Raw genomic sequence first — 13,580 nt, forward strand, 5'->3', positions numbered from 1 at the left:
GAGACATAATCTGAGACTACTGTAGCCCCATCACTTGCACAGTTCATATGAGCACAGTTTCCAAATGGTGTAATTTCATTCAGCAGGTCCAGGAATACACTAGAGTGGAATGGCTACTGAGCCGATGGCTACCCAGTTCACAAATGCTCTGAGCTCTGCTGACCTATCCTCCATCTCTTGAGCATCCCTCTCCACAAACGCATGCTGACCACAGACACAAAAACAGGAAAGAAAGAAAGCAAACAGCAAAGCTCATACTGTGCTAAGACAAAGCTACAGACACCAGGAGGAGAAGGAACGGTTCTTTCATTGTAAGAGTCGCAGACTCAGCTGCAGACGGGTCAAGTTCTTACCTCATTCCTCCTTAGCCGTGACAGAGTCAGCATTCTTGGCTACTTTAAGCATACTTTGGAGGTATGCTCAGCATATCTGTTTGGTTTTTTTCATAAGATTTATTTTATTATTTTGTGCTTATGAATGTTTTGCCTTCCTGTACGTCTGTGCACCACATGTGTGCCTGGTGCCCGTGGAGGTATGAGCCTCCACGTGGGTGGTGAGAACTGAACCCGGTTCCTTTGCAAGAAGTACAGGTGCTCTCAACCAAATCCCTAGCCCTAGCTGGTGTGTGCTTTAAGCATCAAACTTAAGCTAGGCTAAAACCATACCAGGTTAAGAAAAGTAAAAGGCAATGCTGACACAATCATGAGTCACTAATTACACACACACACACACACACACACACACACACACACCTGCGCTCAGTGTTAGAGGGACAGAGGAGATCATGATATAGTTCTTCCTCTCACAGAAGCAAGAATCCATCCTGAAAGTTGCACATGAATCCTTCTGAAGTGGTAGGCATGACTAAAAATGAAAAGTACAAAGCCCATGCATTCAACACAAATGTGATAGTAGCGGGTAAAGCCAGAGTGAGGAGGGCACCCCAAGGCTTGGGTGGTAGAGATAAAGGGTAGAAAGTGGAAATGCGCTTGGAGAGCTGGAGAGCCAGGTCACAGAATGAGTGAAGGGAAGGAGAGAAGGGGGAAGGTGAGAGGTCAAATGAGGAGTGTGGCTACTGTTCCAAATCTAAAAATGGCGCTGTCCAGCTACAGAGGTGTGGATGTGACATGTTCCCTACAGGCTCGTGTGTGTGTGTGTGTGTGTGTGTGTGTGTGTGTGTGTGTGTGTGTGTGTGTGTCTGAACACCTGACCGATACCCAGCTAGTGGCATGGTTGAGGAACTTTCAGAAAGTCGAGCCGTGCTGGAGGCCACTGGAGCTGGGCCTTGTGGTTTTATAACCTGTCCCAGCTTCCTGTTCACTCTGCTGTCTGATGATGCAATGGCAGCTGTCTCTTAGTTCTGCCAGGACAGGCTGTGTCCCCTCGACTATACACCTTAAGTTGTTTAGTCAGGGACTCTGTGACAACAATGAGGAGCACAGCAGAGCTGTAACAAAGAGGTCATGGATTGGGCATTGTGTAGCAGGCTACTTGTGGGCTGCAGGGTGAGGAACAAATGCGGAAACTCAGGCAGGAAGCAGGGTGGTGCCACGGCAGCCCAGGCAGAAGAGAGGACAGCTGCTTCCTGAGCCTGGGACTTAAACAACAGTTAGATGGATCCCAGGCTGTAAGAGAAGGGGGAGGAACCAAGGATGACTTGAAAGTTGAGGACTGAAAGAAGAAAGGGCTGGGTGGAAAGATGTTCAAGAACATCGTGTGGAGCATTTTAATAAGGTGTCTTACTAGATGGAGCTAAGTAAGCAGGCCCGGGATCCCTGGACAACCACTGTAGACAAATCTGCCAGGAACACTTCCACTTCCTTTCCTGGCACCTCCTTAGGGCTAGGTTTTAGTGCCCTGTGCTAAAGCTCCTGTAAAGTCAGCAGGAGCAGCACCCAGCAACTGTTAATGGGATTGACAGAACAGTCACAGTGAGAAAGGAGGAAGCAGAGCAAAAGATGAGTCCTTCATGAATGTGTATTTTCAAGAAAACAGGAGAGCCACGGCTAAGGAATAATTTCAAGTGGGTCGACACAAACAGGACACATTGCATTGTTTTAAAAAACTAAAAATGCAGTAACATGGCCGTCGGGTATCTGCAACTGAGTAGATGATTCTCCCATGTTGATTTACCTATGACAAGACACCACTTAGAACTCTATTAACAGAGCACAAATGTTTGGGAATGATGCTGAAAAAGTAAATTGGAGGGATAAACTACTTGAAAAGTAGTTTATATCCCTTTGTCAATTTCAATGCAAGCCAATCTGGGATGTTGACATAGCTTTTATGCTTTCTTTAGCAATTATTTGCTCTGAATTGTCAATATAAATTTTCTTCTAAATTTTTATGAAAAATTATTTGCAGGACTGGGGAGCTACCTTAGTAAAATGCTTGCCTTGCAAGCACAAGGACTTCAGTTTGAACCACAGAACCCACATGAAAAGAGTCTGGCATGGTGGAGCACACTTGTAACACCAGTATTAGGGGGACAGAGAAAAGACAGACAGATCCCAGGGGCTTGCTGGTCTGTCAGCCTAGACTACTTGGCAGTGGGTGATGCCTGAGAAACAACATCTGAGGCTGTCTTCTGGCCTCCACATGTACACACATGCACATAAACACAGGCAGGCAGGCAGGCAGGCAGACTCTCTCCCTCCACACCCTCTTGTGTGTGCGTACACAGGACCATACCTCCCTCCAGATGTGGAGACAGAAAGCTAGGCAAAAATGCGATCCTGGAGAAATGAGCCCTGCTGTTTGGTTACTGTCGGGTCAAAGCTAAGCAGGTAACTTCCACATGAACTCTACAGCACGTTCTTGGTGCTGAGGTGTTAGGAATTCTACAGATGTCTGCTTAGAACCAGCTACTGACTGAACAAAGACGCTGTGACTCAGTGTGGGGAAGGGTCGGCAATAGGGTCTTGGTCTGTAGTTAGGCGCCAGATCCGTTCTTCATGCCTCAGCCTCAGGAATGCTGCGATTACGGCAGGGCGGGGGTTGGGGGTGCTACCTGGACACAGCATTAAAAAAGAAGTATGGTCCATTGTACCTGAACTCATAGACTTCCTATGGGAACGCAAATTAAGAGCTCCCATCTTCGGAATCTAATTCCTGGCGTAGTACAAAGCTGAGACATCTGAACTTGTGAACACTGTCTCTCACATCTCCAGCACTACTGTGTGTGCTGACTCACAAAGATCATTACAGAGACAGAGGGGGTAGGGCGGGTGAAAACTTTACAACCATCAACAGTTGAGTAGTTCCCAAAGCGACTTTTACAATAGACAGTAGCTACTTCAGATAAATGAACAGGACTTCCCTTGAATAATATAGGATACATATCAGACACATTTTAGTTTTGATACTAAATGATATCAGTAATTTCAAGTATCTTCCCATTTATTCATCAAATACTTGTCTTTTTTAAAGGGCCTGTTCTAACCTTTCTTAGAGATGCTGTCTGAGATATGAGGCTGCTTGTGTACTATGGACATTCTAGGACTCTGGCACAGCCAACACATGGCCCTTGCCTTTTTAATTGAATCTTGGACAGCAAACATTTTTAATTTTGATAAATCTAATTTATCATTTTTCTTTTATGGTACATGTTCTTGGAATCTTAAGTAAAATTTGCCCAGGTTGCAAATAATTCTAATGAAAGACTGACACTTTATTCCGAGTATTTTACACTTTCAGCTTCTTTTTTTTTTTTTTTGTTCTCTTTTTCGGAGCTGGGGACCGAACCCAGGGCCTTGCGCTTCCTAGAAGCGCTCTACCACTGAGCTAAATCCCCAACCCCTCAGCTTCTCTTGATAGGCTCACTACTGCCCATTATAAATGAGTTGGAGGGGTTGGGGATTTAGCTCAGTGGTAGAGTGCTTGCCTAGCAAGCGCAAGGCCCTGGGTTCGGTCCCCAGCTCCGAAAAAAAAAAAAAAAAAAAATAAATGAGTTGGAGACTGTCTGGGGTAAATAGACACTGCTTTTTATTTGCTTTTTCAAAGTCTTTTATAAAGATAAGGAAGACAAATCATTTATCCCATTTAAGAGTTAGGAAAATAAACACAAGGGAAGACATTAATGTGACAACTGATATAGCTTACAGAAAAAGTACATGTCATGGACTAAGATGATGACTAGCTGACTGCATAAATACAGAGGACCTGAGTTCAGATCTTAAAAGCCACGGAAACCAGGCGTGGTGGCCTGTACCTGTAACCCCAGCAGGGACCAGTGCATCACCGGTTTTCCTGACTGGCAGCCCTAGCTCCAGACTCAGTAAAAGACCTTGTCTTAAGAAAATCAGGCAGAAAGTGACAGAGCAGAGGACCTACCCACAGTGTAACCTGGAACCCAGCATGGGAAACTGCAGGGCCTCCCTGGGCATTGCTGGCCAGCCTGTCTAGCCAAGTGTGTCTAGCCAAGTGGCCTGTCGAGCTGCAGTGTCAGAAAGAGGACCCATCCTAACACCTAAGGTGCAATCAAGGGAGACACCTGAAGTCAACTTCACACACACACACACACACACACACACACACACACACACACACACGTGGGTGTGTGCTGGGGAGATGGTTCAGCCTGTAAAAACCCTTGCTACGTAAGTCTGAAGACCTGACTTTTGTGCCCAGATAGAAGAAAAAAAGCCAGAGCAATGCGGTGTAGCTGTAATCCTAGCATTCCTATGATAAACAGAGTTGGAGACAGGAGAATAGTTTGAAAAATTTACAGAACAGCTATCTAGTTTGGGGTACACTGTGCAGTAGAAACAAGGCAGATCTTGCTTCAACAGGGTGGAAGCAGAGAACCAGCCCCAAAAGAGTTACCCTGTGACTTCCACAAATGCACACCTATGCCCATGCCTCCACACAACCACTTCCCAAAGAATAGTTAACTTTTAAAATGACTTTTAAAAGATGGTGTAGATGTTATCAAATACATTTTGATTCCATCTAAGGACTGCTCCATGAAGGGAACTCATAGCAGGAACTGTTAAAGGTGACAAGAGCCTGTGGCTAGACAGGTCACAGGCCAGGGGCTCGATGCTAAATGTAGAGAACAGTTACACACACACACACACACACACACACACACACACACACACACACACCCTCCTCCCGGGGGCTTGTCACTATACTCATAGATCAGATCATCTCTTAACCTTCTTTAAGGAAGTTTGACCTGCAGTAGATGGATGGCAGTTAACACAAAAACCTTCAGCAGGGCAACCTGTAGGTGGTAAGAGACTGTGGTGTGCTCAGCCTTAAATGGGCCGTTCATATCACACCTCTCCCTCCTCTCAAGGCTCAGGGATCTTCAGAAGAGGGAGCAGAAAGATCTTAAGAGCCAGAGGTGGTAGATAACAAAGGAAACAGCGTTCTCCACACAGTAGGGCAGATGCACACACACTTACAGCTATTGTGACAGCATGCACAGCCTTGAGCCAGTTCCAGCCTGATAGATCCCAGCACAGAGGTGGACAGAGGGTGGGCACAGAATCCCACCGCTAGTGAGCTAGGGGCATCTGACAGTTGCTGGGGGAAGGAGTCAGTTCTCTTTATGATGGGATCCCTATTAGGATCATGTACCAGGGCAACAGCCACTCCCAAGACCAGCCACTCCCAAGACCAGCCACTCCCAAGACCAGCTAAGTGACACAAACTGGATTCTATGGGGAAAGGGGGAGAGGAAAGAAATAATAATCCCAAGTGGGGTGGAAAGGAATTGGAGGGCAGACAAGAGGTGAACATGTTCAAAACACATTGTGTGAAATTCTCCAAAAATAAAATATTGTTTAAAAGGTAAAGTATCAAGCACAGAAACAAAGGCGTTGTTGTTGTTGTTGTCGTCGTCGTTGTGCAGAGCATGCGCACAGTGAATGTGACACCTGGTGCTCAGACAGTTCGTGTACGGCATCACTCGGCCGGCTCTACTCTACCACGTCACTGCTTGCTTTCTATGGTTTTTTGGTTTTTGACTGCTTTTTGGTCCCTTTGTTTTGTTCTGTCTTTTTTTTTTTTTTAATTTATTCATTTATTATATACAAGTACACTGTAGCTGTCTTCAGACACACCAGAAGAGGGCATCAGATCTCTTTACAGATGGTTGTGAGCCACCATGTGGTTGCTGGGAATTGAACTCAGGACCTCTGGAAGAGTAATCGGGTGCTCTTAACCGCTGAGCCATCTCTCCAGCCCCTTGTTCTGTCTTTTAAAACCAGAACTACTAAATACTCTTAGTTACTGTTTTATCTCTGTGAATCTCTTATTAGCTGTATGACTTTGTTCGTTTTTAAAGTGGTTTATCACTGTCTATAAATAATGCCCCACTCTACACAGGTCAGATTAGAGTGCAACTCCTTATGCTCTGCTACGTGTCTTTTGTTCTATGGTTATATATGGGATGCATGCCATGCAGTAAGTCTCCCAAAATCTAATTATTTGTTTCTATAAATCTGCTAATTAAAATGTAATCAGAAAACATTCCTCTGTGTATCAACATATTTTATTTTTCTGATGCCCTTTATGCTTTGGTTAAATATTTCCACCTGGAATGGCTTAATCACCTTCCAAGTTAACACTTTCTAAAGTTTGCTAGACGAGTGTTTCTGTCTTGCCTACATTTGCCTAACCTCTGTCTGGAAAGGTCTTCATTTTTAAAGTATATTTTTGAAGAGTGTAGCATTCTACAATGGCAGTTTTTTCATGTGACACTTTAAAAATGTCACCTTACGGGGAGTTTTGGGCGCACGCATATATGTGTGTGTGTGTAGTGTAGTGTAGTGTAGTGTAGTGTAGTGTAGTGTAGTGTAGTGTAGTGTAGTGTTTGGGGGGAGGGGAACGGCAGAGTCTCTTACTGGAACCTGGAGTTGCCAACACGACTCTCTGGCTAGCCAGCTTGCCTCAGCTATCCCATCACCCCATCAGAAGCACTGTTACAGATGGGCCACCAAGCTCACCCAAACCAGTCTGCAGCTTTGGATGAGAACTGTTCTGACTTTGACGTCAAAGAATCCTGTTTTTAAGACTGTTGGAGTATTGATAACATTATATAGTAATGGAGAGTGAATGTCAGTGGTTAGAACAGTGTCTGAGATACAGAAGAACCCTAATAAATATTTGCTGAATTAACCATAAACCCTACAACCTTCAGTCATCTGCTTGAGTCTGTAAGCTTTAGTACCCACATAAGTGTTTGTATTTCATCTCAAAACAGCCTTATATAATCACACACTGCCTTTCACTATACACAATATATGCCACATAGTGAATTCATTATCCCAGTTTGTAAAAAAATTGTTTTCTCAGGATTTTTTTTATAATGCTACACAGTTGGTGAACTGATGACTTAGGTGCCCAGATTCTTACTCTCCTATCAAAGACTCCACACCCTAACAGCAGACCATACGTAGCAGGTGCCCTCATGTCGGCCAACAGAAAGTCAGTACGAGGATACAGGTTCTGAAGTCAGAGGTTACCCTCACCGATGGCAGACACCATTCAGAGCTCTGTGTTTTAGGTGTTAAGGGTGTTGACCCTTAACAACAAAGGCAGCACTGATTTCCATACTTTCTCCTGTGCGCTAGAGTCTATCAGACCTGCATCTCTGCTATCCTTCAAGATCTCAAAGAGGTGCATCCACAACCCAGCATGCAGAAGACTCTAAGATGTAGCAAGCAGGCTGATCCCCCTCACCTCTCTAACACACCTTACCAGTTCCTTTCAGTCATGACAGCTTTCCTTCCCAACGCCTCACTGTTGTTTTGTTTTGTTTTTTTGAGACAGGGTTTCTCTATGTAGCACTGGCTGTCCTGGAACTTGCTCTGTAGACCTGGCCTCAAACTTAGAGGTCCACCTGCCTCTGCCTTCTAAGTGCTGGGAAAGCTGGCCAACAGAGAAAATACAGTGAATATGCAAAATTCCATATTCATTGTGAGAGAAATCAAAGAGAATAAAATGCTAGACTGTCAAGTCAGAAGACCATGCCATGTAGGTGATGGGAGATGAACCCAGTCCCTTTGCAAGAGCAGAGGTGCTCTTGACCTCTAAGAATATCATCTCCATAACTATAAGCCAGTATAATCCCACAGCTAATTTCTTTTTTTTTTTTTTCCGGAGCTGGGGACCGAACCCAGGGCCTTGCGCTTCCTAGGTAAGCGCTCTACCACTGAGCTAAATCCCCAGCCCCGTCCCACAGCTAATTTCTGATCTGCTGGAATAGAGGTGTGCCTTTTTATGCTGGTTCTGGGTGTGTCTGTTCTAGAGCTAAGAACTTACAAAACTGATGATACTCTTGCAAGACAGGGGTACCTCTGTTCTGAGTAAAGACCCTTTATATACAGGGACAGACTTACAGTTTAAATCTTACATGTGCCTGAAAGGCCCATGTTTGGGAGCTTGGTTCCCAGAGAGACTCTGTAGTAGGTTGGACTTGGTGAGCAGGCTTTTGGTCATTAGGTCCCTGTGGGACCCCAGGCCTCTCTCGATCTCTAACTCTCTGGTGAGAGAGCTAGTGTTGCCATGCTGTGCTGGGAGTGCAATTTCCAAAGCTGTGAGTCAAACAGACCTTTTCTCTTTGCCAGGCAATTACTCCAGGTCTTCGTCACAATCTTGGACACTATCCCAGAGTAATGTGCTCTATGACTGCACCACACGAGACAGCATTTAAACCTGTTTTTCCAAACACAGCATTTAGAAAGACATGGCATCCAGCCAGGTGTGCTGCTGTATGCCTTTAATCCCAGCACTTGGAGGCAAAGGCAGGCAGATTCTCTAAGTCTGAGGCTAACCTGGTCTACATAGTGAGTTCCAGGTCAGAGTCACATAGTGAGATCCTGGCCCAAATCAAGCAAAACAAAACAACAACAGAATGAAAGAAAACAACGCTGTGTGTTTATAGGAAAGTAACCCGGGAGAGTGAGCAAGAGGGTCAGGACCCTGAGGAAGGGAAGCATGTTTACATGCATGTTTCCACATGCAAGTCCTACTTACCTTTTCTGCTGGTATGAACTGAGGCCAAGTGTTGTCTCAGTCTGTAAAAGGAAGAAAACAAGAATGAAACTGCTAAAGCCAACGTTTCCTATTACAGACAGAAGAAACAGCAACACAGTTTTTCAGCCCATTCCCACTCTCGGTTTTTAGGTTAGACCCGGTCCCAAATCACACAAAATACTAGGTCACACTATGCAATTAGAATAAGTGAACAATTTGGTTCTATTTGAAGCACATATAGAACACCACACACTCCTGTTACTGGCTTCCGTATGTTTGGCAAACAGTCCATATCCTGAAGGAAGTCTCCTTTACAATCTCTCGTGTGAGGTCATGAGCCCCAGAGTGGTCCCTTCCTCCCAACTGCCAGCGAGGTGCTGGGATGTATGGCTGCTGAAGACAGATACAGTGGGAATCTCAGGGCAAACGACTGAAATAACATAAATATGTACACACTGAGAACTGGTTACAGAAACACTGAAAAGCATTACAATGTGATGTACATGAGGACAGTGCATCTGAAGAGCTGATGGTTACACCAAACTCTGATAGCAACCATGACACGGAAGTCACACAGACCATAAGTAAGGAAAGAACACAGTATATCCAACACACAGACTGCAGAAAATAAGGGTGCAAGGCAAGACGGGAGCCAGAAGATGTCTGCCTTGTTAAAACCACAACTTCCCCCAGCAGCTCATGGGAGCAGATGCAGAGACCCACACTCAGGCATTAGGTGGAGCTGAGCTGTGGTACCACTCAGAAGGGGGAAGGAGATATAGGAGCCAGAGGGGTCGAGGGCACCAAGAGAACATGCCCACAGAATTAACTAAGCAGGGCTCACAGTGGCTCGTGGGAAGCAAAGCTGCTGTGACCATGGCACCCACATGGGTCTGCCCTAGGTTTTCTGCATATATGCTGTGGCTATTAGACAAGGTTCTTGTGAGACCATAACAGTAAGAGTGGGGTGTCTCTGCCTCTTCCGCCTGCTCTTGGGACCATTTCCAGCCTTGATACAAAGGCTTGTGCCTAGTCTTACTGTATCCTGCTGTTCAGCTGATATCATTGCAAGGCTTGCTCTTTTTTGACGGGAAACTGAGGAGCAATAGATCCAGGGAAGAGGGGAGGTAGTGGTTGGGATGCACTGTACAAGACAAGAATCAATCAATCAATCAATCAATCATTCAATTATAAAAAAAGCCACAGCAACATTTAGCTCATGTGTTCCACATGCAGTGCAAGGGACATGCCTATGATGCAGTAAGCAACCAGCAGACATGGTCTTGGTCTGACTTAAGGGTTAACATGTTATTCTGACAGTCAAATGGAGGATGAATTAGAGACCTAGAGAGGAGAAAGAAGTTGGGAGAAGGGGCAAGTACTACACAGTTCAGTGATGAAGGACATAAAGACCTCAGTGATTGAGAAAGAACGCAGCTGGGTGGTGGTGGCTCATACCTTTAGTCCCACCACTCAGGAGGCAGAGGCAGGCAGATTTCTGTGAATTCAAGGATAGCCTGGTCTACCCGTGTTTGAATGCTTGGCCATGGGGAATGGCACTATTAGAAGGTGTGGCATGTCTGGAGTGGGTGTGGCCTTACTGGAGGAAGTGTGTCACTGTTAGGGTAGGCTTTGAGGTCTCTCCTATGGTCAAGTTAGTCAGTGTGGCACAGTTGCCTTCTGCTGCTTGGGGATCAAGAAGTAGAGTTCTCAGGGGTTGGGGATTTGGCTCAGTGGTAGAGCGCTTGCCTAGCAAGCACAAGGCCCTGGGTTCGGTCCCCAGCTCCGAAAAAAAAAAAGAAAAAAAAAAAAAAAAAAAAAAAAAAAGAAGAAGTAGAGTTCTCAGCTCCTTCTCTAGCATCATGTCCGTGCTGCCTCATCCCAGCATGGGGATAATGAAGGACTGAATCTCTGAAACTGTAAGCCAGCCCCACTTAAATGTCCCCTTTATAAGAGCTGCCTTGGTCATGGTGTCTCTTTATAGCAACAGAAACCCTAAGACAATATCTTATGAAAAATTAGTGAATATTCAATAAGAAATAAGATTAGATGAGAAATAAATGCTTCTTATCGAAGTATATGTCAGACACAACAGAACAATCATTTAGTTATAATAATTAAAGTTTCATAGCAGGCAGACACTTTGTCCCAAATACAGAAAGGAGAAGATTATAGTAAATGCTATTTTGATTCTGAGGTAATTTGAGAAATAAAAGCTTAAATGTGTCTTTAAGGTGTATCTTAACATTGGGCCTAAACATGGGGCAGCACAACAGAAAGCATAAAAATTAGACAGAAGACACCAAACACACCTTAGGTACACTGAGCGACACAATCTACTCTAAAAGTGTCAGAAGCTAGAGCCTAACCACAAACAAGTCATGTCAGATGAAAACACACACGCACGCACGCACGCACACACACACCACACACACACACACACACACACACACACACACACACACCTCTGCAGGGAGTAACTGCACCACACACACACACACACACACACACACACACACACACACACACCTCTGCAGGGAGTAACTGCACCACACACACACACACACACACACACACACACACACACACACACACACACACACACCCCTCTGCAGGGAGTAACTGCACCAGGAAGGGTTTCCAAATGGGAAAGTTTCTCTCACACAGCAGTGAAGAGAAAACCGGGTGGGGACTGAAATGTAAACAAAGAACAAGAATAGGAAATTAACTCCAGGGAAGCAGAGGCTGGAGAGAATAGCTCAGAGGTCAAGAACACTTGTTCCTGCTGAGGACCTCAGTTCAAGTTCCAGAAGCCACGTGGTGGTTCACCACCATCCGTAACTCTAGTTTGGGGGGGGGGGCGGGATCTGATGCCCGCTTTTGACCTCCATGGCACAAAGCATGCAAGTGATATGTCTACACACACACATGGGGGGATGTAAATGGTCCACGACCATCTAAAAAGACGCCACTTCGTTAAAGAGTACAGCTCTACAGAGAATAATCTGGTTTTACCAGCTGAGGGACGGGACATTTGGCCCATCACATTCCACCACAGAGTAAAGCAGGAGAATTCTGGGTCCTAGAGACTATCTGTAGCATGTAAGCTGTCTATCACAAATGACCACCACTAGTGTTTCAAAGAAAGTTCCCAGAGTCAGAGAAAGTCAACATGGTATCCCCCAAGTGAACCCAGATTATCCTTCTACCCTGCCTGTCCACAAGAGGCCATCAGACTCCTTCCCACCTGCAATCCACATTGCATGCATGCAGTGCTCACCACTGGGCTGCCCATTCCAGACCAATTTGAACACAACTTTTTAGACAGCTCCCATCTCTCAACAGGACCCACAAGAGGAAAACAGATTATTTCAATCAAACACATTGGCCCCTGCACGAGCATTTGAGTTATGTGTTCTCGGGTACTGTCAGTCCCAGGGGCTTTCGCATGCCCTACACATGCTGGGCCATCCCCACCACTAAACCACTTCCCCAGACCTTGAGAGACCTTTTAATGTCACAGAGCATGTGCTATTGCCATCAGGAGACAAGGACACTAGTGACCATGCTGAGGTGCACAGGGCAGTCTTCCTTGATTCCCAACAATGAGTTACACGGCTCAGATATAAATCCCCTGGACTTTATGACAGGTCACTGATTACAGTTTTCATTTGTATCTGTGTGTGCACACATGCACACAACATTCATATGTGTGGCAGAGGTCAACGTTGGGTGTTTTTCTCTATTACTCTGCACCTTGCTTCTTCAGACAAGGGTCTCACTGAATTTGGGGCTTACAAATTTGACAAGAGTAACTGGCTAAGGAGCTCTAAGGATTCATCCCCTACCCCAGGATTCAGTTACACATGCACCAGGCCTGGGTGTCTTAGAATCCCAGTTCCGGTCTGCAGGCAGAGCAGGCACTGTGATGACTAAGGTACCTTTCAACCCCCTTAATCTTTATTTGTAGTAATATCTTCTTGCATTACAATTTAAAGTATCCAGCTGTTATACCAATTAGGAATATTTCCTGCCTCCTCTGACTTGATAAAGAATGGCTATTTATGATATAAAATTAGTTGCTATGTTGTAAAACTGCCTATAGTATGAGAAAACAAAAATGACACTTAGCAAGAACAAGCACCAACAGAGATGAATCCAGGCATCAGTCTGTATCACATCTGGTTAGTGGGATACGGAGCATGTCTCTCTGGTCTACACTCACAGCACAGTGGCTAAGCCTTTAGAGGAAGGCTCAGTTCTATCACTCACTAGTCCACTACTTGGCTAATTCACTGATCTCTGTACGTTAAGCTGCTTACCTAAGCCTATTACATTCATTTAAGAATTTGGGGCCACCATAGCTCAGCTACAAAGTGCTTGTCCAGCACACACGAGACACTTGGTCTGATTTCCAGAGCAAAAACAACAAAAAGTAAAGCACACCTGGACAATAGCCAATAGTATTGTTACTTTCCCATGCTTTCCAAATTTCTGTAAACTTTGGCACATCTCTTAATAGAGGTGAATATTCTCAGCCTTCATTAAAGTGGGTCCTAGCTCCTTTTTCTCCCTTCCCTTTCCCTAAC

General features: G+C 45.1%; 1 protein-coding gene across 4 annotated transcripts in view; it reads right to left on the reverse strand.

The window, feature by feature from the left end:
* Positions 1-13,580, reverse strand: part of Tmem131 (transmembrane protein 131) — a 146,297-nt gene that overhangs the window by 77,418 nt on the left and 55,299 nt on the right. For all 4 annotated transcript variants that reach the window (XM_006244855.5, NM_001427652.1, XM_006244858.5 and 1 more), the window contains one exon: positions 8,992-9,032. In XM_006244855.5, coding sequence (XP_006244917.1) covers positions 8,992-9,032 — 41 coding nt within the window. The remainder of the gene's footprint in view (positions 1-8,991; positions 9,033-13,580) is intronic.

The sequence above is a fragment of the Rattus norvegicus genome, chromosome 9 (assembly GCF_036323735.1).
Source record: "Rattus norvegicus strain BN/NHsdMcwi chromosome 9, GRCr8, whole genome shotgun sequence".
Classification (NCBI taxonomy): domain Eukaryota; kingdom Metazoa; phylum Chordata; class Mammalia; order Rodentia; family Muridae; genus Rattus; species Rattus norvegicus.